The sequence below is a fragment of the Myxocyprinus asiaticus genome, chromosome 29 (genome assembly GCF_019703515.2).
Source record: "Myxocyprinus asiaticus isolate MX2 ecotype Aquarium Trade chromosome 29, UBuf_Myxa_2, whole genome shotgun sequence".
Classification (NCBI taxonomy): Eukaryota; Metazoa; Chordata; class Actinopteri; order Cypriniformes; family Catostomidae; genus Myxocyprinus; species Myxocyprinus asiaticus.
Window position 1 is genome coordinate 41106881 of NC_059372.1, and position 25816 is coordinate 41132696.

Genomic DNA, 25816 nt, shown 5'->3' on the forward strand with positions numbered 1-25816 from the left:
AGTGGAGTAAAATAAAGTAATAAGACACTTGCGTCTGTGCTGTACAGTGATTTTACCACAGGTAAGGGATGATTTAAGGCACAGTTGGAAGCAGAATGAATGTTACATTTATATAGCACTTTTCTGACACTACACTCAAAGCACTTTACACAGTGAACAGGGGACTCTCCTCAACCACCACCAGTGTGCTCACCACACACCAGCTATTGGTGGAGAGTAGAGAACAGAGTTATATTTATGGATGGGAATTATTAGGAGGCCATGATTGAGAAGGGCCAAGGGAATTTGGCCAGGACACCAGGGCTACACCCTACTCTTTACGTGAAGTTCCTGGGATAATGACCACAGAGAGTCAGCACCTCAGTTTAATGTCTCATCCGAAGGACAGTGCCTTTTTGCAGTATAGTGTCCCCGTCATTATACTGGGGCATTAGGACCCACACAGACAACAGGGTGAGCACCCCCTGCTAGCCTCCCTAATAACTCTTCCAGCAGCAACCTTAGATTTCCCCAGGAGGTCTCCCATCCAGGTACTGGCCAGGCTCAACCCTGCTTAGCTATAGTGGGCAACCGGTCTTGAGCTACAGTTGGAAACAGAAGCCTATGCCAGGTTTATAGTCATTCTACAAAGGCTTCGAATGCGGCTCATCCAAGCAGAATGCAGGGTTAGAACTATCTGTTTTATCAATGTAATTTTAGAGCGAAAATGCAACCTCCAAATTAAAATTAGCTTTCCACGTCACACTATTACGTCAGAGTGCTACTAACATTTATGCTTATTAGAGTATCAAAAGCATCGCATTAGCTTAGCAACAAGCAACCTTCAAACTTTTTGGTCCAGATTTTATATGACAGGTGGTTGGAGGGGAGGGGTTGAGAAATAAGAAGGCTTGGTGACATCAGCCAAAATGTAAAGTCATTTCAGAGGCGAGCAATTTATTACATTTTGATGAAAGATTATTAAGACAAAAAAATTTTCTTGGTACAGCTGATGAATTGTGCACAATAAAATGAGGAATGTGTATAATGTTGGGAGTGTATCGTTTTTACCATCACTTTAATTTTCAGTTTTGAAAATAACTGGCACACAACACAACCTCAATGTCTATGTGTATGTGTGTGAGGAGTGGTGACATAGGGTGTGTTCTTGGGTAGACACAGAATGGTTATTTTACACTGCCTGAGGGTGCTCAGGTAGATATTTTTATCAGGATGAGAGAATCACTTATCTCATCTGTCAACCAGAAAGAGAGACACTGAAATGCAGGGCGGAGCAGAAGAGATGTTACAACACAACTACACATTCTGACATGCTTTGTGTTTGTGCCTGTGTATGTGTATAAGCTCACTGGGGCTTCGATAGTGCACTCTTTTAAACTCTTAAAAATAAGTGTTCTTCAATGCTCTTTTCTAGCACTTTATGTTCGTCGAAGAACCCCCTTCTTATCAAGAACCATTTTTGTGTTGACATTTGCTAGGAGTGCCAAAAAACTATTTGGGTTGAGCACCACAAACCTCAGTAGTAACCCTAAAAAATTACTTTTAGAAATTCCTTTTTAAAGGTTGACGCCTATTTACATTTGTATTTACGATTCTTTATTCAGTAATGAAACTCTATATGGTGCAAGTGGATAGGTCCTTTGAACACGTAATCTATAGCCTCTTAGCCAATAAACTTGTGTACTCTCTCTTTGTCATATATTTAAATATTCTCACTGCAGCGTGCTACGAGAGTTTTCTCTCTGAAACCCTCCTCCTCCCCAGCAGCACTTGTCTAGATCTGCTTAATGGGGATTGTATATATTCATCCTAGGGAGACAGTAACATGAGAAGTGCCACAATCCAAAGTTCCAGAATTGCTCAGAAAAGTATAAAAATTATGAGGTTTTATAGAGATGCAAATGAGAAATTTTAAGCCAAAATGAGTCATTTCAAGACAGACTAGAAAGTCATTGTATAATTTGCATACCATGCTTTGATGCTTAGTGTTAAAGTGTTTGTGTAACTACTGCTCTGAGTATTTTAAATAACTTGCGGACATAGCTTATCTACTGAGGCATATGTGAGTGTTAAGGCAGCCACTGAATTGACTTTAAACACTAAAGCAGGTCTGACTGTCCAAATACGGCAAACCCTGAGCGACATAAAGTCAGAGGGCAGCACTTCCTCCGTCCGGTTTGAAGCAAGGCATGCTGCCTGTCTCACATGACCGGTGATGAGATTACTCACTCTTTCATCTGTCTCTCTCTCTCTCTCTGCAGGATTACCTGGAGTGCATCAGTAATCAATCTCTTCTGCTGTTGGGAGATGAAGAGAGGAATTCTTTATTTGGAAATATCCATGACATCTACCACTTTAACAGGTATCTTTTTCCATGAGGTAACATGATCTCATTAGTATTCACAGGTATGTATGCAAAGTGTGTTTCTAGCATACATAAATCTGTCTGCTTTTAAAAACCATCGACTTCAGGAGAAAACAGCTTTGTAGCTTATTTCCATTCTTGTCAATATTAATAATTTACTGATATTCAGGGTTGGGGAGTAATGGAATACATGTAATGGGATTATATATTTAAAATACTAAAAATTAGTAACTGTATTCCACTGCAGTTACAATGTAAATCGTTGGTAATCAGAATACAGTTACATTCAAAAAGTATTTTGATTTCTGAATAGATTACTTGCATTTTATTGTAATTTGATTCATTTAATATTTAGTCTGTTCAGTTGGAAAACATTTATACATATAGATGATGCTATCCAAAGTGCATTTGAACAGCGGTGAAACACTTTCTTATGATGCGTTACATTCATAGGAGGGCTTTCACACTGTTGTGAGTGAAAAAGTGGATATGACGTCATTGAGGAACTTTCCCTTGGGAACTTAATAGAGTACAGTAGTTACATTCGTGCTTCTACAGCTTAATAAAAAACAGTTAGCATCACTTTGACAGATGAAACATAAATACAATAAATACGGTTAGGGAATTTAAAAAAAAAATTATAACCAATGTAGCCTTTAACATCAAATAGAAAGATACAAATAATATCATTTCTGCCTCATTATATGAATAGAATCCACATATGAATAGAAAAGTATATTGTTGTGTTCTGTGGGGTTTTGAAGTTTGAAGCAGCAAAGTTTTCGCACTCTATGTCATCCTGTCAGTCATGTAACTTCTCAGCGAGTGCTAATTACTACTGTGTTGACTCAATATTTTCCCAAAGCTGTCGGCTGATACTCAGAAAGAAATCTCAGTATATATTATTTCTTTAGATAGGGATCATATTAGATAAAACTAAACTAAATTGAAAGGACAAACTGAAAATGAAGTAGAAATAAAAAACAAAATTTAAATTTGAAACAATAATAACTCTGGTTGTAATGACTAACACAGCTTTCACTTTCTTTAGTCTATGTTTGAGTGGAGGGGAAAAGTAACAAATAATTGAAATGTCAACAGAGCGCAATAAGAAGTGTGTTGAAGGACAGTTTTGTCTTCATACACTTAAAGCATATGCTTTCATTCTGAAACCACTTTGAAGTTTGTTCAGCAGGAAACTAATCATAAAATATAGGGGTGTTTTACAATTTGAATTCAGATTCTTGAACAGATTCATTCGGACTCTGACTCGACTCGGACTCAGCCTGCTATGGACTCCGTCTTGAGTCCGACTCGGCCCCTTTTGGACTAGGACTCGACTGTTTAAAGATTCGGACTTGACTCAGACTCGACTAAGGTGTACTCGAACCCAACACTAACGGATAGTTCTTTTCCTGAATGCTGATTAGTTAATACACAATATAGTAACAGTTATGACACAAAACACTTGTTCGCCAAGCTACTGTCTAAATCAATGCGCAGCACCCAGTGAGACTAGCTATTAACTTTACGTGTCAAGGACTGTATCTTCTAGCAGAAAGATGGCACTTAAAGGGGCATTCATTAGTTCTCTAGCTAGCGCTAGCATTGTTCTTCTTCGTGTACTTTAAGTACTGATGTTACAGTGGTGTTAGACGCAGTACTGCCATCTTTTGACGTGGATCAGCATGATCGTCTCTGCTACCCCTGTCAGCTTTGGAATATCATTTGCATCTGGAAAATGTCAGAGTTTGAGGTCATTTCTAAAATTATTTATTACTAGTATAATATAATTGCTTTGCCTAAAAACAAACTTCAGAAATCAAGACATGCTTCTACAGTTAAGGACAGATTATTATTGTCCCTCACATCAATAATCTTTGGAGACTGTCTACATTTCATGTTATTTCTAAAGACAGTTATTACCTTTATTAGAGAACTGCATTGCGTAACATGAACCTCAATTATCTAGCGATACAGAATGTTATGGTAAAGGAAAGATTAGAACTGATTTTGATGATCAAATTTAACATATCCATGAATACTGTTTTTGAAGAACTCGTTTTATTTCCAATCAAACCAACATCATGGTTTACATAAAATCCACAACAATCGCTGTGCCAAGCTACTTTGCACAAAACGAATGAAGATGTAGACGCCTTACTGTTACCAATGTTTACTCTAGTTTTTTACTTTTTCCGGTCCTTCTGTCATCTTGCTTGAAGCAAGTTGCTTCAGATCTTTTTTTGCTTCTTCGCCAGTACAGCTACTGGATCTCCTGTTGTCTCCGCTGCTAAAGCATGATAAATAAGTATGTTCCATTGTGTTCTGTCACCATGACAAATTCCTTGTGTGTGTAAGCATACTTGGCAATAAAGCTCATTCTGATTATTTTCGATCTTCATGTCACCAAACAACACTGTGTGCTACATAAGCATAACCAAGAGTATCTACACAGGCTGCAGCCAATGAGTGCATGGATTCTCTTCTTCGATGTTTAGTGAAACACCACGGGTCATGTGATTTCAACATGGCGAAACACATTGAAGGGGGTGACCCTCACCATGTAGAATAAAACACTTTTTATAGAAAACTATTATGAGTACAGTCTTCATCTCATGTGAGTGTACACCATTCGGGTCAAACTTCACAAAAACACAATTAATTTGTTAATGTGTAATACTTTTTAAACTGGCTCCAAACTACAGATGCACCTTTAATGAATATTTGCGTAACGTTTAAACCTGAAATGTATGTATTTAATATTTTTATTAGTTAGTAACTGTTTTATAAAAGCAATGACACTTGAGACCATGCTATATTGTGTATATAGTAATCCATTTTGCCGTGAGGTTGCAACACATTTTAGATGTGACTGTGTTCAAAATATAGCACAATAAGATGCTTTATTGCATGTTATTAAGTGCATAGAATCCATGTGTTTACGTGTGTGTTTCAGTGATTTACTTCATGACCTGGAGAAGTGTAAGGCTGACCCAGTTGCCATAGCGAAGTGTTTCGTAGCCAAGGTAACTGTATCTTTTTTTTCTTCACATTTTTTACACAAACAAACCTTAAAGGTACAGTTCACCTCAAAGTAAAAACATTTTGTCATCATTTAATCACCCTCATGTCTTTCTAAGCCTGTATGACTTTCTTCTGTAAAACACTAAAGGAGATGTTTAGCTAAATATTCATGATCTTCCATGCAATGAAGGTGAATAGGGACTGGGGCTGTCAAGCTCCAAAAATGACATAAAAAACCATAAAAACACCATTAAAGTAGTGCATACAACTCATGCACTATATTCCAAGTCCAAGTCAGCCATATAATAGCTTTGTGTGAGGAACAGACTGAAATTTAAGACATTATTTGCCGAATCTTGCCCTCCAAAGTAACTAAGAAATCTCATTTGTACATGGTGCATATTTAAAAATGTGTTGCAACAGGTTGCGTCAATGACATCATTGACATAGTTCTCATAACTGAACCAATTATGAATGTGCACACGCACAAATTAGATTTGAGAACTACTGTGGAGGGGAAGATTTTACAGTGAATAAGAACTTAAAATCGGGTCTGTTTCTCAAACAAAGATATTGTACGGCTTTAGAAGACTTGGAATAAATCGCACAAATCCTATGAATTACTTTTTATGGTGCTTTTTAGTCCATATCTGGGCTTGACTGTCCCTGGTCACACACACATTAACAATCCTGCACACTGTTTTGTGTTATAATTAGTTTCTCACCTCAAGTGTCTCTATTGACAGCGTAATAACAAGTACTTGAATAAGTGTTGCAGCTGTTTTACAGCTCTAATTAGCAGCTGTTGAAATGCTGGTTTCAGTGGGTTTCTGGCCTGTGGTTTTGTGTGATAATTGCTCTGTTTTGTTCGGGTTATTGTTGTGCTAATGTCCTGGTAGCAGGGGGCTGCTAATTAACAAAATGCAAATTACTTTGGGTAACAAGAAACTTTTAAAAACCTTACAACCAAACTTCCACACACACAGCCCAGACCTGAGCGCTTGTCTTCAGACGTCTACTCTGTGTGTTTGTATTTTTGTTTGTGAGGAAATGAAGGGTTACTACTACAACACGAGAGAGAAAAAAACAGAGAGCATTCCTGTGTTTGCAGCATTCCTTCAACACTCTGAAACCAACCCTTACTTTCCTGGATTCCTCATTGTTCTGCCATCATTACACACATATACACTTTTTAAAGTACCATTTTTAGTTTATGTTGCTATTTCTGCTTTTTTTGTGTGTGTGTAATGAAGTCAGTTTGATGCAGTCATATTAAATAATATTGGTAATACTTTACATCTGTTAATGGTTTATAAAGGGGTTCATTAATGACTAATAAGTAATTTACAAATGCATTATAAATTGTTTATATGCAGTAATAGCATACATGTTTTAACATTGTTAAATGAATATGTGTATTTATTAAGTATTTTTACCATTTTGATTAATTTATATTAATCAAAAACAAATTGCCCTAATTCATGATTTATGTCATAGTGTACAGGTTTGGGGAGTAACGGAATACATGTAACAGGATTACGTATTTAAAATACAAAATATATGTAACTGTATTCCACTACAGTTACAATTTAAATCATTGGTAATTAGAATACAGTTACATTCAAAAAGTATTTTGATTACTGAAGAGATTACTTTGATTTTATTGTCATTTGTTTCATTTAATATTTAGTCCTTTCAGATGGAAAACATTTATACATATAAATGATGCAATCTAAAGTGCATTTGAAAAGCGGTGAAACTCTTTCTTATGATGTGTTACATTCATACGAGCAGACAGAGAAGTAAGTTTGAAGTAAGTTTGGAGCAGAAGAAATAGAAATAAACCTTGTGTAAATTGTCAGCTTTACGCTAAGCTAAAATGCTATTTCTAGCCATTTTACATGCACGTTACCAGGCACGATCATATTTTTTATCAAGAAAATTCACGTTGGATCATCATTTCTTTTTTCTAGTAAGACCTTTGATATTAGTGCAAAAATCATATTCTTGATAATAATTTTTGTATTGTTTTCCTGTAAAAATATCAAAAAATCTTTAAAACAAGATCAATTTGATTCATCTTGTTTTAGAAACAACACTGCATAAGATATTTAGGTTTTTTAGAGAATGTTTTTTTAACATGTGTATTTTGTCTTACTGTACTGGCAGAGTTTTTATAGTCAAAACAAGTGAAAAAATCTACCAGTGCTGAAGAAGTAATCCAAAGTATTTAGAATACATTACTGACCTTGAGTAATCTAATGGAATACATTACAAATTACATTTTACAGCATGTATTCTGTAATATGTAGTGGAATACAAAAAGTAACCCTCCCAAACCTGACAGTGTAGCAAAAATAGACTATTGAGATTAAAAGGAGGGATTATGTCATTTTGTGTTTCTATTCATGACTGCAATGTCTTGACTCACTTGTGTTGTCACTTTCCATGTCATGTCAGTGTCAAAAGAATGGTGCTACTCTGAGTAATGTCCCAATTTACCTATTCCTAGTTATCTAAAATCCTCTGAAAAAAACATTTTTCAGCTATTCATGCTCATTCACAGCACATACAGTGCATCAGGAAAGTATTCACAGCGCTTATGTTACAGCCTTATTCCAAAATGGATTACATTCATTATTTTTCCTAAAAATTCTACAAACAATACCCCATAATGACAACGTGAAAGTAGTTTGTTTGAAATCTTTGCAAATTTATTAAAAAGAAAAAATGAAAAGAAAAAAAATCACATGTACATAAGTATTCACAGCCTTTGCTCAATACTTTGTTGAAGCACCTTTGGCACCAATTACAGCCTCAAGTCTTTTTGAGTATGATGCTACAAGCTTGGCACACCTATTTTTGGGCAGTTTCTCCCATTCTTCTTTGCAGGACCTCTCAAGCTCCATCAGGTTGGATGGGGAGCGTCGGTGCACAGCCATTTTCAGATCTCTCCAGAGATGTTCAATCGGGTTCAAGTCTGGGCTCTGGCTGGGCCACTCAAGGACATTCACAGAGTTGTCCCAGAGCCACTCCTTTGTCATCTTGGCTGTGTGCTTAGGGTCGTTGTCCTGTTGGAAGATGAACCTTCACCCCAGTCTGAGGTCCAGAGCGCTCTGGAGCAGGTTTTCATCAAGGATGTCTCTGTACATTGCTGCATTCATCTTTCCCTCAATCCTGACTAGTCTCCCAGTTTCTGCCACTGAAAAACATGGTATTGGCCAGGTGATGAGCGGTGCCTGGTTTCCTCCAGACATGACGCTTGCCATTCAGGCCAAAGAGTTCAATCTTTGTTTCTCATGGTCTGAGAGTCCTTCAGGTGCCTTTTGGCAAACTCCAGGCAGGCTGTCATGTGCCTTTTACTGAGGAGTGGCTTCCGTCTGGCCACTCTACCATACAGGCCTGATTGGTGGAGTGCTGCAGAGATGGTTGTTCTTCTGGAAAGTTCTCCTCTCTCCACAGAAAAATGCTGGAGCTCTGTCAGAGTGACCATCGGGTTCTTGGTCACCTCCCTGACTAAGGCCCTTCTCCCCCGATCACTCAGTTTGGCCAGGCGGCCAGCTCTAGGAAGAGTCCTGGTGGTTCCAAACTTCTTCCATTTACGGATGATGGAGGCCACTGTGCTCATTGGGACCTTCAATGCTGCAGAAATTTTTATGTACCCTTCCCCAGATCTGTGCCTCGATACAATCCTGTCTCGGAGGTCTACAGTCAATTCCTTGGACTTCATGGCTTGGTTTGTGCTCTGACATGCACTGTTAACTGTGGGACCTTATATAGACAGGTGTGTGCCTTTCCAAATCATGTCCAATCAACTGAATTTACCACAGGTGGACTCCAATCAAGTTGTAGAAACATCTCAAGGATGATCAGTGGAAACAGGATGCACCTGAGCTCAATTTTGAGTGTCTTGGCAAAAGCTGTGAATACTCATGTACATGTGATTTTTTTCATTTTTAATTTTTAATAAATTTGCAAAGATTTCAAACAAACTTCTTTCACGTTGTCATTATGGGGTATTGTTTGTAGAATTTTGAGGAAAATAATGAATTTAATCAATTTTGGAATAAGGCTGTAACATAACAAAATGTGGAAAAAGTGAAGCGCTGTGAATACTTTCCGGATGCACTGTATCATATCATAAAGACTAATGAACATTAAACCATACTGAACTTTATGTATATATGATTTTAATGTTGTCAGCTTCATAATAAATTCTCCATATATGTCCACTTTACATTAAGGTACATTTTCATAGGTAACTAATCTTGAATATGTTTTAATAAGCATTTAAACATGTTAAGTAAAATGGCTCACTCATTGGCAGGTATTGCATGAAAGTCAACCTTTTTATGCATGTTGATATAAATGCAGAAGAATGATTTATAATGTATTTGTAAATGAATTATTAGTCATTAATGAACCCTTTATAAATCCTTCACAACTGGAACATTAATGTAAACTGTTACCATAATATCTTTTATTAAATCCATTGTGTAAAATGATAACGTACTTGAAAACTGAACATCAAACTACTGCATTTATTGAGGACTTTAACCTAATTACATGGCTCTCTGAAATACTTGATTCTGATTGGTCATTTGCAGAATTCTTTGAACAAATATGCTGTATAATGAGTGCTTAACTGTAAAATGTACCAATTTCCTAAATAGCTGTGCAAGTTTCAAGTCTCTCATATAACTCCACACTCTCTTTCTTATGTAATTTCAACCCAATATAATTTTTTGTAATCATTTTGTAAGTAGCCATGTAATAAGGAGGAATTCACTTTGTGTCTAGGTCCCATGTCTGAGTTTAGTTAGCTATAATGGCTGGCTGATTGCATATCATCTCTTAAGGCTTTTTCACACCAAACACGAATCTTCACCACGACTGACATTTTGAATAGAAACAATGGACTCCTAATGAGCCGTTCACACCTGGAGCGAACGTTCGTGTGTCAAAAAATTCTACTATTGATATTTCTTTCTTCGCCTGGTGATAAAACGCCCCGACCACTAACATTTTGGCTGTGGATTACGTGTCAGGGTCTGCTGCAGTTACCAAAACCAGCGCATTTGGTGGCAATAAAGCACAGAAAGCTGCTCTGTACACCTGACATTAAACACTGAAGAAGAAAGCACCCAGAATGGTCGTGTCTAGAAGGTAACCCCCCCCCCCCCCCCCAGTTACCTAAAGTCTCGCGAGAGCCGCATTGAATAATCACATACTATGTTTTTTGTGTTTATTTAGAGTCCTACAGAAACCCTACACCTACCCCTAAACCTGAACCTAACCTTAACCCTACCACTAAATCTGACCCTAAACTTAACCTTAGTAACAGCGAATAAGACTCTTGCGAGACTTAGGTTGCTGGGAGGTTAACTTCTAGACACAGCCACCCAGAACCAACATTGAAGATGGACGTGGAGTTGTTGCTCACTTTGGTCTCTGAAAACAGAGAGTTGATTGACAAGATCTACAGTGATTACAAAAATCAGAACAGGACAGAAAAGAAGTGTTGTGATAATTACAGAATTGTACGTATGACCCATATACAAGCCTATACAAGATTTTTTTAAAAACTCACCATAAACACACGGCCAAACGCTGTTCAGGGTCGAGGGGTTTGCGATTAATTCATTTGAAAACAGATCAACAAGGGTGCCACCAGCTGAAGCAAAGTTTCGAATTCATCAACAGGCATTCTGAAGTATTCATGATACAACTTCAACTCCTAAATCAGTCTGTAAAACTCCCTGTGGTCCTCTTTTCTCCCAAGAACCGGGCAAACCCAGTATCAATGCCTTTTTATTCTCCTTTACTCGGTAAGCAAAATAACACTAAACTCATCATCGCTGCTGCTTGAAGAGAAATCCATCTTCTTTTTTCAGCTCACAAGAGAACTCGCTTGCTAAACCCTCGTACTGTGATTCCATGGTTGTTTTACAAACTTTAACTACCTAGTTCTTCCACTCCTCTGTCATAGGAGGAGGCTGGACCAGCTCAAAGATGCATTTAGCCAACTACCGTACCGGGGTAAAATTGCTTGTCGATTAGCGCCACCTATTGTAAAGGCATGAATGTGCTAATTGCAAACATTCACGCTGCTTTAGATGTGAAAGGACTGCTCGACAGTGATTCGCTTCACTTAATCGCATCGCCTCTGGTGTGAAAAGGCCTTTACAGTGGAGATAAGAGTTTAGAAGGTATAAAGTGTGTGTGTATTGGTTAGTCCACTTGGTAGAGATTAATCCTCATTAGCAAACAATCCCAGATCCAGAACTGTGTGTATATGTGTGTAAAATGCATTACTCAGCCAGTTCTAAGGTACTGCTAATACAAAGGAGCTTGTGATTCCAGTAAAAGTGTGGGGTTTTATTACATCTGATTCCTGACAAAGGTTTCATGAGAACACTGCCTCTCTCTCTCTCTCTCTCTCTCTCTCTCTCTCTCTCTCTCTCTCTCTCTCTTTCTCTATTTCTCTCTAATGCTGCCATGGTGTATTTCTAATGTGTCAGTAATCAGTAATGTGCTGTTAGCAGCTTTTCAGTTCAGACAGACACATATTACACAACCCTATTAGCACTTATAAAACAGATGGATGCTTTTGGATGCTGATTGGTCAATATCACGTTCCAGTTGTGCTACTATACAATTTGCAATATAGTAACAGCTATAATATTATATTTCTTACAATGAAATTTTTCTAACAATAAACTTAGTAGCATGGTTGAATTAGTTTGACGAATGCAGTCAATCAATGAGATTATTTACTTTGATAAAAAACTGCATACTCTAATATTTCGTTGAACCGCCTTTAGCTTTGATTACAGCACGCATTCATCGTAGCATTGTTTTGACATCCTTATGCAACGTCACAACATTATTTCCATCCAGAATTGCATACATTGTTGGCCGAGATCTTGTATTGATGATGGGAGAGTCGAACAGATCATAACACTGCCTCCAGAGACTTGTACAGTGGGCACTATGCATGACGGGTGCATCGCTTAATGCGCTTCCCTTCTTACCCTGATGCGCCCATCGCTTTGGAATAGGGTAAATCTGGACTCATCAGACCACATGATCTTTTTTCATTGCTCCAAAGTCCAATCTTTTTGCTCCCTAGCAAATTTAAGTCATTTTTTCCAATTAGCCTCACTAACAAGTGACTTTCTTGTGGCTAAACAGCTGTTTAGTTCTCGTCGCATTGTGCATGTGGAAATGATCTTAGTTTTACTATTAAACATAGCCGTGAGTTCTACTCTCGATTTTTTTATGATGTGACGTCACCAAATGTTTTAGTGATCTCCAATCATGATCATTCAAGATTTTGTTCTGACCACATTTCTTCCATGAATCTGACGGTTCATCACTATCCTTCCAGGTTTTAATAATGCATTGGACAGTTCTTAACCCAATTCCAGTGATTTCAGCAAGCTCTTTAGTTGTTTTCTTTGACTGATGCAGGCCAATAATTTGTCCCTTCTGAAACACAGTATCATCTTTTCCACAACCACGGGATATGTCTTCTGACATGGTTGTTTAAGAAATGAGAAGCTACACACTGCCTAATATTGTGTAAGTCCCCCTTGAGCCACCAAAACAGCACCAACCCGCATCTCAGAATAGCATTCTGAGATTATATTCTTCTCAGCACAACTGTACAGGGTGGTTTTCTGAGTTACTGTAGACTTTGACCTCTCTGATCAACAGGGCGTTTCCATCCACAGAACTGCCCCTCACTGGATGTTTTTTGTTTTTGGCACCATTCTGAGTAAACATTAGAGACTGTTGTGCGTGAAAATCCCAGGAGATCAGCAGTTACAGAAATACTCAAACCAGCCCGTCTGGCACCAACAAACATCCAAGCGATTATCTAATCAGCCAATCGTGTGGCAGCAGTGCAGTGCATAAAATCATGCAGATACGGGTCAGAAGCTTCAGTTAATGTTCACATCAACCATCAGAATGGGGAAAAATGTGATCTCAGTGATTTGGACTGTGGCATGATTGTTGGTGCCAGATGGGCTGGTTTGAATATTTCTGTAACTGCTGATCTCCTGGGATTTTCATGAAAAACAGTCTCTAGAATTTACTCCGAATGGTGCCAAAAACAAAAAACATCCAGTGAGCGGCAGTTCTGTGGATGGAAATGCCTTGTTGATGAGAGAGGTCAACAGAGAATGGCCAGACTGGTTCGAACAGACAAAGTCTACAGTAACTCAGATAACCGCTCTGTACAATTGTGGTGAGAAGAATATCATCTCAGAATGGTATTCTGAGATGCGGGTTGGTGCTGTTTTGGTGGCACGACGGGGACCTACACAATATTAGGCAGGTGGTTTTAATGTTGTGGCTGATCGGTGTATAGTATACAGTATAAATATATATATATATATATATATATATATATATATATATATATATATATATATATATATATATAATTAAAATATATAATAAAATTAATACATAATATTAAATGAATTAATAAATACTGTAAATATCACTTGATGGAATATAAAAGAAAATCTCATACAAACATTGAAGGAGAGTCCTGAGCCATATCTAGAGAATAACACTCTTGCAATGTCCTAGAAACCATTCAGAACACCCGATATTACTATATAGCAAACACACTTAGAACCACTCAGAACACCTTAGCAACCACATGGCAACACCCTGGCAATCTGATTACAAATTGATTAGTTACTGAAATCTAATTACTTGTTTTGTCAAAAATGTGGGTAATATATTACATTTAAAATTCTTGTAATCAGATTACATTTACTGACTTTTAATTAAGGTAATTACATTTAATTACATGGGTTTCATACTGTATATTCCTTAAATATAATTTATGTATAAGAAAAAAACATTTGGCTGTTTGCATTTCTCTGACAGCTAAAGGGTGTGCAACAATAAGAAAGGAGAAAATATAGACATTATTTTGAATTTGTTGTGCAGAAAAAAAAAATATTTGAAAAGTGTTTTAGAAAGTAAATTAAAAGTAAAGTAATTAGTAATATGATTACTTTTCGATGAAGGAAATGTAAAAGTCTAGTTAAATACATGTATCATTTTTGTAAAGTGTTACACAGTAACCCAAATTCAAAAACCTTTCCCAAAAAAAAAAAAAAAAAATGTTTCTTCTTTATTATTCTTTTTTCTTTCTTTCTTTCTTTCTTTCTTTCTTTCTTTCTTTCTTTTTTATTTTTTATTTGTGGGGATGTCCCAAAAAGACAGGTTTTGTCAAATTTTCTCACTTCTTGGGACAGTTATGTTCCCAAAGCACTGTAAACCCACACACATCTACTTTTTAGTAACTAACACCTATTTCCTAATTGTTTTTCAGAGTGAAGACTTCCATATATACACACAATACTGCACAAATTATCCAAGGTAAGAAATACATCCTGTGGTTTGTGGTTGTAGTTCACTTCCTGTGGTGTGTGTTTGTATGTATAGGCATATCACCATCTGTCTCTCAATGCAGAGCTTTATAAAGACTTCAAGAGATGCCTTCTCACATGCTTGTGTGTGTGGATGTTAGGAGTGTATTCTCATATTATACATTGTGTGTGTGCATGTGTCTAAAACCATTGGAGTCTATAGCCCTATTTGGAAGGCAATTGTTTCTCAGGATGATGTCTGTAAAAGTACATTTTCATGGCTCCTCTATGATAAAACTCATACTTTCGGATGACAATTAAATCACGGGGGACGAGCGAGACTTTTTGTCGATCACATGATTGCAGTTACGCTTGTTATATGGAAAATTCATCAACCCACAAACTGTGTCCTCTGTATTTGCGTTTAAATATTTTTGGAATTACGCTAAAGTGAAAATTAAAATTTTAAAGCATGAGGGAACCGCGCAGCAAAGCGCTAAGGACATTTACATTTTCAAATACGGAGCAAGCCAAAATTCCTGCGAAGAGCAATTAAATGAATCAAGAAACTTTAGGGACAAGACTGTTTATCAATGCAGCGGAATAAATCTGCAATGGGGGTACGCATGTTTCATCACCTGCATCACCTCAGTTGCACCGCTTGCACGCTCTCTCCTAAGTGCATGCAAGGAGATATAGAAGCTGCACATATCAAGGACATTAAAGATAGTTAAAAAAAAAAAAAAAAATTAGGAGCTATGGTAAATATGGGTTTCTTATATTTTATCTATCAAAATGAAGGACATAATTTGGAATGATCTGTCAGTGTTTAAAAAGTGGAGGTGGAAATTAAACCTTTTAAATAATATAGAAAGTAACCCGGCAACTTTTCTGGGACTACTCGACCCGTATAAAGGATTAGTCATGCAAATGTAATATATTATAATTGTATTATATTGCTGCCATAATAATGGATCTCGTTTTTCTTTCCCTTCTACTTAAGAGTTCCCACTCACTGTGGTGGAGCGGCGATGTGATTTTATCATTGTGAATTATTTCAAAAATTCCTGTTACACAATCCTCCAACTTTCACAACTGTCCATTACCACCAGGACTGTTACCACGTGCAGCGCAAACGTACGGCACTTAGCAGTGGTCAAAAAGGATTTCCAAAATGACTTTTGGATTATAAACTCAGAGATGTGGATACGGACGGTAATTTTCTCGTGGGAGGTGGGAGAAAAATAGAGATATTTCAGACTCGGACGGCAATAAAATCACTGACTACCCCCTGTAAATGCTGGAATAACCTCACATCCCCATGTAAAATAATTGCCGTCTGAATAGGGCTTATGTCTAACCCCCTGAGGGAAATCCCCTGCCAGACTGTCTCTCTGTTTGTCTGTCTGCCTCTCTCTCTCCATCACCCATCCAGTCTGTCCCTTTTGCTTAGTATGTTTAACTTCAATTTTATTCTAAATCTGTGCTTTTAATATGGCTCTTAGGCCACATCTAATCTGTTTTCATTTGAAGACTCTGTTTTTAATTCCCTAAAAATACAATTTTCAAAAGTATGGTGGTCATTTTTAGTTTTAGAGTCATGAAAATGTATTTTTGTTTAGTTTCAGCAGGTTTATTTCTGGAGGTTGAAGAACAATATTATTATAATTTTCTAAAGTCTTTAGCTCGTAATGGAATAAATGTGCTTTTTGGATTAGACAAGTTTCTTGGCTAAGTTGTTGACATTTCTAGGCTAGCAATCTGCATTGGATAAACTTCACAAACATTTGTTTTGATGTGTGTGTGTGTATGTTTACAAGAAAGTAAGGGCTCCTAAGAGTACAGAGAGGGAATTTATTATGTGAAATCGTTTTGCGTTCCCTCACAATAAGTTTTGTGTTCCTTGCAATTATTTTGTAGTCCCTCGCAATACTAATTCCAAAAACATGCATACTACTGTTTTTCTATAGCAGCGATCGGCAACCTTTTTGACATAAATTGCCATTTTTAATTTTCCTTGTTAATCACAGGATAGATAAAGTTACTGCAAGGGAACGCAAACTGTTGTAAGGGAATGCTAAACTATTGCGAGTGAATGCAAAATATACTGGTTGGGAAGGCAAGATATTGCAGGGGAATGCTAAACGTGTGGAGAGGAAACGCTAAACTATTGCGATAGAACGCAAACTATTGTGAGGTAACGCACACTATACCAAAAGTGCGCAAAACTTATTGCGAGAAAACACAAAACGTATTACAAGGGAACACAAACTGTTGCGAGGGAGCACAAAACTTATTGTGAGGAAATGCAAAATATTGCGAGGGAATGCTAAACATATTGTGAGGAAACGCTAAGCTATTGCGATAGAACGCAAACTAATGCAAGGGAATGCTAAATGTATTGCAAGGGAACTCTAAACTATTGTCGAGGGAACGTAAACTATTGTGAGGTAATGCACACTAATCCAAAGGTGCGCAAAACTTATTGCGAGAAAACACAAAACGAATTACGAGGGAACAAACTGTTGCGAGTGTGCACAAAACTTACTGTGAGGCAAGGCAAAACTTATTTTGAGGGAACTCAAAACATATAGCGAGGGAATGCCAAACTTATTTTGAGGGAACCAAAACTTATTGCGAGGGAATGCAAACTATTGCAAGGGTACGCAAAACTTATTTCAAGGGAACACAAAGCTATTTCAGAAAATAAATTCCCTCTCTTTCCTTAAAGGAGCTCTGTAATAAAGAGTCAGAGAAGGAGAAAACAAAGAGGATGTCAGAGTTTTTGTAGCAGAAGTGTATCGAGGCCAAAGGTTATAGGAGATTTATGTGTATATGTGTCAATTGTGTGTTTGCCTTTGGGTGAGTGTATGTGTTCAGACATTTGAAGCAAATTTATCAGCCTGAAATATAACAAAGCTCAACAAAAGCACTGACATACAACACCTTCTCCCTGGCAAAATTTGACACACACCCACTGACTCTTTTTATTAAACACACACACACACACACACATACAACTGCAGCACGTGCTTCTAAGTGTCTTATTTTTGATGTTAAGAGAAATGAAGGCCACATACACAATGCAAAGTATAGATAGTGACAACCACATTTATACTGGATGAGATGAGTGAATCCCCCAAATGATCATTGTGTGTGTGTGTGTGTACAGGTTTGGCAGGTTTACGAGGACATATTTTTAGAGTACAATCTGGTAATTTCAAGGGTATTATGCTATAAGTGTGGTTTGTGAGGACATTTCTAGTGTCCCCATAATTCAAATCGCTTAAAAAGCTTACTAAACAATGTTTTTTTGAAAATGGAAAAATGGAAAAAAAGTTATTTGTGAGGGTTAGGTTTAGGGTTAGGGTTAGGGGATAGAATCTACAGTTCGTACAGTATAAAAATCATTATGTCTATGGAGAGCCTCATAAGGATAGCCGCACCAACAACAAACAGCAATTTTAAATAAATCGTTTGGCAGAGGCACCATATTTTGTTTATGCTCTATTTTGTATTGGCTACTCTTGGCCTAAAGGTGATATGGATCAGTCGTAATTTTGTCAGATGTTGCATAGTTTGTGTGTGTGACTGGATTCTTGTCTGGGCCACTGAGACTCTCTCTCCACACCCTCACACAGCTGTTGACCTTAACCAAGGTCACATGGCATGCTCCCACATCATACACACACATACAGTAATACTCTTGAAAGCAATGGCTGTATCTCAGTGATACTCGGGTCATATTTCCCATTCGGACAATGCAAATTCTGTGTGCAGGACACTGGAATGCATGCACACACATACACGCATCTATCTGTCACAGTGCTTAGTGAGGCGTGGCAGCAGACCCAATAAACTGTAAAATCTGTGTTTTAAAAGCAGTGCTCGACCTCACTATTGTATACTGGCCCGAAAAACTCTTTGAAAACTTAAGTCATACTTAAAAATGTCTGAATATCATTGCATTAGATCACAGAATATCCAACCAAGTGGCATTTATTTTTTTTAAAAAGAGAGCACAAGCACACTTTTCAAGCAAAATATTTCTCAAAAGAAGTTTGTTAGGCTTTAAATAAAAAAACAATATATATAATGTTATAAACTAAGATAATTTTTACATACATTTATAAGCTATATGGCTATATACTGAATATATTATGTGCAGGGTCATAGCTAATGGGGTGAAAGGTGGTAACGATTTTAGGGGCCTACAGGTCCAGGGGGATCCACTACAATTTTTAAATGGTATTTTTTAATATGAAAGAGGCCTAGAGTAATATACAGTCAGGGGGTCCAGAATTCCTTGCTACGGCCCTTATTATGTGGCTCCCAGCTGATGACCCCACAGCTGGACTGAAGGCACTGGCGGAGGTGCGGCAGGCAATAATGCCAGCAGGTTTTGACAGCTATGTGTGCACCTGAATAAAGGTGAATTCACACCAAATTCATGATGAATTTCGGAGACGAACTGCCGAAATGTCTTTTCACACCGAGAAAAACGAATAAATATGAAAAACAATTTCACTCCTGTACAGTAGGTGGCGATGTTCTACAATCATTTATTCTAGTGCATTCAGCTGTCAATGCATGATATTAATATATTTAACACAGTTAAGGCATTTATTCACCTAATTTGGCATAACTGTTTCATTATGTTCTTTCCATGTTTTTAATGCATTATGAGTGATATAAAATCAGTGTTTTATGTGCGAGTGAGATGAGTAAAGATCACTTTTGCATATGTCCAATGTCTTCATATTTATACATTTATTTTGCCACGAAAATATATTCCAAGCAAACTCCTGAAACTCCTCACTTTTTTTAAAGCCTGGATAATATAACACAAGGTACAGTGATATAAATAAACATGGAATAATGCAGACAATATGTCAGACCCGGTGTGAATAGCGCAATGGGAATCCATTGATTCTATCCAAATGTTTGTTCGGAACGAACATTCACACCGAAAATTCAGTCTTGGTGTAAATAGGCCTTAAGCTTGACTTAAGCATCCAAATACTCTTTTTGCCAGTGTATATATAATATTTGGTTGTTGTAATGTTTGTTTGTCATATACTTAGTATGTATTTTGTATATCTGCCTGTGTCTGTGTTTTAGTGTATATAAAATAAAGATGTTTCATTGGTAACATGTGTTTGTGTGCGTCTGCAGGTCCGTCGCTGTCTTAACAGAGTGCATGCGGAATAAAGCGGTGGTAAAGTTTCTGCGTGAGCGTCAGGAGAGTTTAAAACACTCCCTTCCTCTCGGCTCATACCTGCTTAAACCTGTCCAAAGGATCCTCAAGTATCATCTACTACTTCATGTAAGTGTTCACATACAGACACACACACTCCTTACAAAAAATGTACTATAGGGGTTGTACCAACTAGTCAACTAATTAGATTGGTTCTACCACTAGTTGATAGTAGCCGTAGATGCCTACTATAGTGGTACCATGAACAGTGATGGTATCAGATGGTAATACCAAGTCACTTTGATATTTGGGTACTTACCATGGTACTTTGACATGGGACTGAATGAATACCATATTGGCTGTCAAAAATATTGATAAACCTTTGTTTTTAGGTGGCTCTTTGGGGCATTTCAAAGTACCATGGCATTACCACAGTCCATAAAATGACAATACCATTGTACATGTCCACAAATATGGTAATAACATGGTACTTTTTGTCATTTCAGAAAATCTGTTGGTGTCCGTTACACACCATATGTCCTTTCATGTTCACATCAATTTCATTTACTGTACTCTGTGAAGTGTAAGATTATGTCATGATCATGTTTCTATAGTCTTCCTTTGTTGATGACACACTTGTAGCAATCCAACAACACCTACACTGACCTACCTGCACACACACACACGTTTATCAAATTGTGCACGTCACACTGAGGAGGTCAAAGATGTACTGGTGTCTTGCAGGAGATTGCCACACATCTGGAGAAGGAGTCAGAGATGTACGATGTGATCCAGGAGGCCATTGACACCATGCAGAGGGTTGCCTGGCACATTAATGACATGAAGAGAAAACATGAGCATGCAGTGAGACTACAGGTCTGTGTAACCTACACATTTACTTTATATACACATATAGTATATATACAGAATAGACTGGTGTATCAATTACATTATCAGAATATATTAGGTTGTGCTTTTACAGGTCACTGGAAAAACCATGTGGACAAGCTGATCTCTTGAACATGGTGGTTTTTAGTTGTCAAAAGTGTCTGCCAGTTCTAACCAGCTACCAGGTCAAAACGAAATCCACCAGCTAGTAGTCCAGTTGATAAAACATCTACACTAGATTGGATTTAGACCATGCCCATTGGAGAAGGGTGCCTCGCTTTGTGCCTGACAGCCTGACGAGGCCATAACTCTAAATGTATCCTCGCCTGTATAGAGCGCAGCAGTCTGGTTCCAGAAGAAAAAATCAACCCACACTAATCAGGGCACCTTTCCCCAATTGCAGCTTGGACCAGAAAAATACCATATATGTCCAACTTGGCCCACGTAAAACCGACTACTACCCTAAGCTAGTTTTAGCTGGATTTTCTAGCAGGAAAAACACCTTGTTTGTTGGTATGGTAACAGACAGAAGAATATTCTGGTTGAGGTTCATCAAACTTAAAAGTCAGTCGACTAATTTAACTGATGTATATGAAAAGTAACAGTTGTCTTCTGTTTTCTATTTCTATCTCACAGGAGATTCAGAGTTTGTTGACTAACTGGAATGGGCCTGATCTGATTGGCTATGGCGAGCTGGTTCTTGAGGGAACATTCCGAATCCAGAGAGCGAAAAATGAGAGAACGCTCTTCCTGTTTGACAGACTGCTACTGATAACCAAGAAACGAGAGGACACTTACACCTACAAGGCCCACATCCTGGTGAGAGCCAATGAACCCACCAGTTTGTCCTGCTTGAAAAACCAAATCATACCAGGTTGTCAAGCTAGTGTTTTGGGTAGCTAGTTTATTGTGGGTCACTACAAGCTTAGCCAAGGTGATCTACCAGGTCAAAGCCAGGCCTACCAGCTGGTTGTCCATCTGATCAACCATTTAGACTAGCTTGGACCATCTAATGACCATAAAGGCAATTTCACACTGGAGCTTTTGGTGCAAACCCAAGTTAGTTTGATGAGTTCAGTTTGTTTGGTTGGTGTGAAAGTGGTTTTCCGTATTAGGTGTGCGCCAGCAAACCGAGTCCACTTGAAATGTCCACTTCCGTGATTTAGGATGGATTGTTCATATCAGAAGTTCACATGAAGCTTACCACAGACCACCTTTTCAACCATTTTCAAATGTGGTTTGTGACACCTGCCGAACAGTGTTTACACCAAACGAACCAAACTTTGATGTGAAACGAACCCGGGTATGCATCAAAAGTGCTAGTATGAAAGCATACTAATTTGTATCTTTGCCTTCTTCTAGTCAAACATATAATGCATTTCCTATAGCTGCTTGTCTCAGATTAAATGAATTTCACAGAGCAGCTCACATTCTTCACATCTCTTGCAATGTATCCATGGCAGAAAAACACAAGTGCCATTCTGGAATTGTAAAGCAAAAGGGACAAATTCTTCAATAACACAGTGAAGCATGGCTGCAAGGGTAAACAGCTGCTTCTAGTACTGAGTGGTATTCATGATGATGACGCAAATGTTCCATGGTTCAGACCCGAATAGTAAAGTGTGACTCGTGGGGGAGGGGTGGAATCGAACTCTTGACGAACATCTGACAAACCAGTCAAACCAAGTGTGAAAACAGCCAAAAGATACCAATATACTTCTGGCGAATTGAAGAAAGAACGGTTATGGCATAATTTCAAAGAAAATCTTGCCAAAAACAAAGGTATTTTCGAGTTCATCATGGTGGTTCAAAGCAGCTTGCCAGCACGAACTTTCAGGAAAACTTCATACCAGCTGATAAACACCCTCATACTGTCATTGGTCCACATCACTGGTGGTTGTGACCCAGTGCTTCAACTACTTTGATGTGAACGTCTTTTCAGGTTGATTTCTTCAGTTAGTTGAGATCAGACAATTGATCGTTCACGTAGAGACATTTTCCAAGATCATGTCATGTGATTTCTTGTCAGATTAAGTCTACAGAAGTCTATAAAATACATTATTACACAACTTTCTTGAATACTTGATTCTGATTGGTCAGTCGTGCCATCTAGCAGTCTAGTGGTCATCTAGATATTTCTAAATACCAACTGCATATCTAGGGATTTAGAGATTTCAGACCGGTCATCCGGATATTGCGAGTAATTTTTCCTTCTTCTCGTACCACTCTGCGATCTTTAAAGCTAATAAAATCATTCAATTCAAATCCATGTTTCATGTCCATTTATTTATATGTCTGGCTAGTAGTCTTATAATAAGTGGAATAATGAGCAGTCAGGCGGTCCTTTTCGCAAAATAAACACCAACAGAACTCTGACACAAATAGTGGTAATATTCAGCTGTTTCTATAGACTCAATATCTTTCTTATCACATAATTACATCATTTCAATGCAAATTAATAATTCATGTCCATTTACTTAATTATTTTGTTGGTAGTCATGTAATAAGCAACATAATATACAGTCAGTCGGTCAATATCGCAAAATAAATCCCTTGAAAAATAAACCGATGCATTATATGGCCACATATACGATGTTAGCAACTAGCTAATAGTTGCATATGAATGCAGAATGTAAACATGACAAACTACACATTACCCTGATAGCACGAGTACATCACCCAGACTTCTATTTGATGTGTGTTTACATCTGAAAGACATGGTTTTTAGGTTGTTTGCTCATCTGCAATACATCAATAAGACATTTCCTTTAAGATGTCAATAAAACATTCAGCAGATGACAATTTTTTAGAATGTCTTTCAATCTGATCTTTTTAAGATGTTTAGCAGATGTTAATTAGATTGTGATGCTTTCCAGATGAAAAGATCTAAAACAGACATCTCGGAGATGTATGTGTGCTATCTGGGTATCTACTGCACATGACTTTAAATCATCATTGAGTGATTAAAACAACTTCTTTTAATGATCTCATGTGGATTCTATTCATAGAATGAGGCATGTCGTCATTGATAACACATTATCATATCAATGAACATAACCCTATTATTGGCCTACATCCCTCTGCTCTATTTTTAATTGTTGGTCAATGTACTTGTGCATCAGATGGATGCTTTTGGAACTTCTCACTTTGGTTGCATCGTTTCTCATTCGTTTTCAGCACCTCTATGTCCTAAGCGCTGTGCTTTTAGGACAAAGTGCCTTTGAAAAACGCATCTTGAGATTCCAGCTCGGTCCAGGTGTCTGTATGAGTTCAAAAGTGCATCTGTGGAAGGCTATATGCTGCCTGCTCATTGGTTTGATGAGGTGCGTTACAGCTGGAGCACTGACTGTCCCTACTGATTTAAGGTGGTACATCAAGCTTGAATGCTCCAATAGTAGGAATATTCTTCATTATGGAATTATCATACAGTTCGGAGGCATGATTAATTGCATTTTTTAACACTTTATTTTTCATACAATTAATCACACTAAACTAATGCGTTAAATCAGCATTATTCATTCATACACTCTAACTTTGCTGGAGTGTATGAATTACCAGCTTTAACCAGCTAAAACCCATGTATAACCAGCTACTTTCAGAAGCCGGTTTTTACTGGATTGTCCAGCAAGGTGGAGACGAACTGTACAAAAATTGCTTTCATGGTTGTATAAAAAGTTTGGAAATGTAAGTGAATTTCTTCCTCTCTTTCTCTGTCTTTTTATTTTTATTTTTTTTTTGCAGTGTTGTAATCTTATGTTGGTGGAGGTAATTCCTAAAGAACCTCTGAGCTTCAGTGTGTTTCACTATAAGAACCCCAAACTTCAACACACTGTGCAGGTAACCACAAACAGTCACACACATGCACATGCATACGGTATGTAACCTAAGATCAGCAGGTCATATTAAACAAACGCTTGAATGTCCAGCCTGAGGCCAGGCTTCTGACAGATGGCCAATCGCCTTGAAATTTACCCTAGTAAAACCACACCCCTCTACCTACAGGCTTTGGCATGTATGAATATATGCACAAAAATGTGTGTGTGTGTGCGTGTGTGCGTGTGTGTGCGTGTGTGTGCGTGTGTGTGTGTGTGTGAGAGAGAGACTGTATGAGTCTCGCCTAAAGCCAATCATTTTACATCTGACCTGTGTGTTGGACATCAGTCGAGAAGTCATAAATGTGATGCAGTATGTGCCACAACTTTCAGAATGCCCATAAATCACCACCACTCTAATGTGTTTGGATGGTACACTGTTATCTCAGGAGCTAATACATGTTCTCCTTTTATTTCATAAACTCTTAGGGTTAGAACAAGAATGCATGCAGTCACGAACCTGTCTGGGTCATATTTTACCCAAAAATCGAAAGACAAGTTATTATATTTTGCATAAAAGACTTTCATGATTTTTTGCATGTAATTTTCATTTCAATTTACCCCCAAATTCTCATTACCGCAATGTGAAAAAAGATGGTCATTATGATACTCTCATTACCGCAACAAGAAACAAGTGTTTTATTATTAAATTCTAAACAATTCACGCATCATTGTAGTTCCCTATCTGTCACTCACTTGATGTAGTGTCGATGTAGTGACACTAGGTGTCACTCTTGGGAGTCCGAGACACCTCTGGTCTTTGATAAAAGGCCAATGAAAATTGGCGAGTGGTATTTGCATGCCACTCCCCTGGACATATGGGTATAAAAGGAGCTGGTATGCAACCACTCATTCAGATTTTCTCTTCAGAGCCGAACGGTCGATGTCTACTGAGCTAACTGTTCATTCACCTCTACTGGATCTGACGGCGCATTTCAGCGGCTTCTCCCTCCTCTGCACTGGTGCACTGCAGAGAACACCCCTGGGCGCTTCGGCAGAAAAAAGAGAGTATATTTTCCTGAAAGAGTATATTTCTCTAAAAGAGCAGCACACACGAAATGTCTTTTTA

At 37.8% G+C, this 25816-nt stretch overlaps 1 protein-coding gene across 3 annotated transcripts in view; it reads left to right on the forward strand.

The window, feature by feature from the left end:
* The window catches only part of LOC127419749 (pleckstrin homology domain-containing family G member 1-like), a 96312-nt gene that overhangs the window by 42551 nt on the left and 27945 nt on the right, over nucleotides 1–25816 (forward strand). For all 3 annotated transcript variants that reach the window (XM_051661434.1, XM_051661433.1, XM_051661432.1), the window contains exons 3-9: nucleotides 2262–2362; nucleotides 5325–5394; nucleotides 14754–14800; nucleotides 19966–20116; nucleotides 20732–20863; nucleotides 21512–21694; nucleotides 24617–24712. In XM_051661434.1, the coding sequence (XP_051517394.1) occupies nucleotides 2262–2362; nucleotides 5325–5394; nucleotides 14754–14800; nucleotides 19966–20116; nucleotides 20732–20863; nucleotides 21512–21694; nucleotides 24617–24712 (780 nt within the window). The remainder of the gene's footprint in view (nucleotides 1–2261; nucleotides 2363–5324; nucleotides 5395–14753; nucleotides 14801–19965; nucleotides 20117–20731; nucleotides 20864–21511; nucleotides 21695–24616; nucleotides 24713–25816) is intronic.